This window comes from Humulus lupulus, chromosome 6 (assembly GCF_963169125.1).
Source record: "Humulus lupulus chromosome 6, drHumLupu1.1, whole genome shotgun sequence".
Taxonomy (NCBI): domain Eukaryota; kingdom Viridiplantae; phylum Streptophyta; class Magnoliopsida; order Rosales; family Cannabaceae; genus Humulus; species Humulus lupulus.
Window position 1 is genome coordinate 110,077,493 of NC_084798.1, and position 3,242 is coordinate 110,080,734.

Below are 3,242 nucleotides of genomic sequence, written 5' to 3' on the forward strand. Positions count from 1 at the left end.
TTTTGCTATGAATTTTTTGATTAGTTTAGGTTTTGACTATGTTTTAATGCTAGTATTGGTCGTTGAGTTGGGCTAAGATCGTGGTTGGTTTCTCAGGAAATTGTGATGCCTATGTTGTGTTGTTGAGAGTTCTAGACTCAATTTTGGCTTTGGTTTATGTTTAGGTTAAGTTTTGCTAATTTTGGTTCGGGGAAAATGATGGAAAACTTCTTGGAATTCTAAGTTCGCGGGGTCGTGTCGCGGCGCTGCTCTTGGAGCGCAGCGGCCCGCGTGAACTCAAAGGCCAAAGGGGGGGTTTGCTGAACCGCCTTAGTGTCGTGGCGCTAGGTGGGTTGCTCCGCGACGCGTGTCCAGGAAATGGACTTGGGAGGCTCTCTGACTTATAGAGGGTCGTGGTGATTTTGAGGGGCACCGCGGCCCATATAGATAATGTTTGCCAAATAGGGTTTTTAAGCTCAGGAACTCAAACCTAAAGGCTCGAGAAGGATTCTATTAACTAGTTTAGTAGAATTTGAGGTCCCGAAGGCTAAATATTTACCCTGAAGCTCTTAAATAGTCTAAGTGATCAATGGTTATCCATTATTGTGTTGTGACTAGGTTGTACTAATAGGGATCGAAAGTAGGAATCGTGCTCGGATCGCCTTACACTATCTACTCGGGACTCTAGGTAAGAACACTGCACCCAGGTAGTAATCAGGGCTTGGAACCCTACAAATGGATATGGCTATGGTTTTAATGTGATTAATCAGCTGGGCATGCTTGTATAAGTTGCATCTAATTATGTATTATGTAATCTATATGTTTGATTATATCTAATCTGAAAGATAGACCTAAGGGAGGGGGGGCCGACATCAAGCATGTGGAATGCAACTTGGCCTAAGAGAGCCAGGGTTTCCCATATGATCTCAGAGCTTGGCCTAAGAGAGTCGGACCTGAACGTTATCTAAATATGTAGAAGTGCCGATTTCACTTGTCTAACTCATTGCATGCTAAATTTAATTATGTGCTTGTTTGAGCAGGTTTTTACTGCTAAGCGTATTGTTTATATTCTGTTGCTTATTGAATCTATTGATTTAAGTTTTCTTGTTGAGCCTTGGCTCCCATGTTCTATGTAGAGCAGGTAAGGGAAAGGGAAAGTTGGACCAGCCATGAGTTGGAGAGCTTTAGGGTTGGTGTGTACATTTGCAGTTGCTGGACCGCCATGGCCGAGGGATCAACAGGAACTAGAGCTAAAATTTAATTTTATCGCTTTGGTCGGCCTATGTTGTAATTGATTTTGAAGTTGTAAATGCCTTGTAAACATTTATTTTTGGGATCCAATGTACAGACTCAATCTTTTCAATGAAATCTACTATTTCTACGATCAAAATCTTTAAACCCTAATCCACTAATTGTGCTTAGTTATATGTTTATATCCAAATGACTTAATTAGTAAGTCCAGCACTATTAAAAATATACAATGTAATGGTCTTGGTTATCCAGGGTGTTACACTTTCTCAAGTGAACAAATGTTTGTGAACTCAAAGCTTTAGTAAACAAATTAGCAAGTTGACTTTCAGATGCAATATGAGATAATGTAATGGTTTTAGACTCAACTAACTCACATAGAAAATTGTTGCGGATGTCGATGTGTTTGGTGCGAGAGTGTTGGATAGAGTTTTTGTAGAGATTTATTGCACTTGTATTGTCACACTAAATGGCCAGCGTGTCAAGACAGAGCCCATAATCATTCAACATTTGTTTCATGCAAAGAAGTTGAGTGTAGCAACTTCCCGCAGCAATGTACTCTGCTTCTGCAGATGAAACAGAGATGGAGCTTTTCTTTTTAGTGTGGCAAGAAACAAGTTTGTTCCCCGCATAAAAACAACCACATGAAGTGTTTTTCCTACCATCAAGGTTACCTGCCCAATCCGAGTCACTAAAACCAACCAAAGAAAGATTAGTATCACAAGAGTACCAAAGACCAAAGTCAGTGGTACTAGCCAGGTATTTGAGAATTATTTTCATAACAATAAGATGCAATTCAGTGGGGGCAGATTGATATCTAGCACAAACCCCAACACTGAAACAAATATCACGATGACTTTCAGTAATGTAAAGTAAACTACCTATCATAATTCTATACACTGTTGCATCAACATTTTTACTTATCTCGAACCTGATCAATTTGGCAGTGGTGCCCATAGGTGTGCGAGCATGTTATGCATTTTTTAAACCAAACATTTTTAGCATATTTGTGGCATATGTGATTGGTACAAGAAAATTCTATTATCGAGTTATTTAATTTGTAAACCAAGAAAGTATCTTAGTTCACCAACCATGCTCATTTCAAATTCCTTAGTCATTAGTTGAACAAAGGAGTGAGTGTGTGCATCACAAGTGGATCCAAATACTATATCATCAACATAACTTTGGGAACAAACAATACCATGATTCAGAGGTTTAATAAACAATGTTTGGTTAGCATTACCTCTAGTATACCCATTTTTCAAGAAAGTAGGTGGTGAGACGATCATACCATGCCCAAGGAGCTTGCTTAAGCCCATGCAATGCTTTGTTTAGTTTGTAGACATGTTATCCATTATGAGGGTCCTCAAACCCAAGAGGTTGAGACACATACGCCTCCTCCACAAGGATCTCGTTCAAAAATGCACTCTTAACATCCATTTGGTACAACTTGAACTTCATGAAACACGCCACAGCCAAACAAAGTCTTATGGATTCCAATCTTACAACCGGAGCAAATGTTTCCTCAAAATATACTCTCTCAATCTTAGTATACCCCTCAGCTACTAGTCTTTCCTTGTTGGGCACAACATTTCCCACTTCATCAGTCATATTTCTTAATATCCACTTAATACCAATGATGTTGGAACCCATAGGACGAGGAACAAGAGTCCACACTTCATTTCTTTCAAATTTTTGAAGCTCATCTTGCATAGCAGATATCCATTATTCAACTTTAAGGGCAAACTTGACTGATTTTTGCTTCATTGAAGAAAGATAACAAGCATTAGCAATTTCACTAGCTAGTTTCTTTCGAGTTACTATTACCTCCTTTGGATTTCAAACAATAGAGGATAGACGATGTGCCTGGGATTTACTGGGTAGCGGGTAATTATTTAGTAATTATTTGAGTATGTTGGGATTAGATGGGAATTTATAGGACAATAGGAGGATTAGTGGGAAATGTGGCAAATGACGGGATTACCCTTGGGGGCATTAAATGATTGGGGATAGAC

The 3,242-nt window shown here is 39.1% G+C and overlaps 1 protein-coding gene across 1 annotated transcript; it reads right to left on the reverse strand.

The window, feature by feature from the left end:
* Positions 1–1,692: 1,692 nt before the first annotated feature.
* Positions 1,693–2,184, reverse strand: LOC133785387 (secreted RxLR effector protein 161-like). The gene has a single exon (XM_062224632.1). It carries the CDS (start codon positions 2,182–2,184, stop codon positions 1,693–1,695), a length of 492 nt encoding a protein of 163 aa, XP_062080616.1.
* Positions 2,185–3,242: the final 1,058 nt, after the last annotated feature.

Excerpts from the sequence above, each read along its gene's own strand:
- LOC133785387 (XM_062224632.1), bottom strand. The coding sequence starts at position 2,184 with ATGGGCACCACTGCCAAATTGATCAGGTTCGAGATAAGTAAAAATGTT.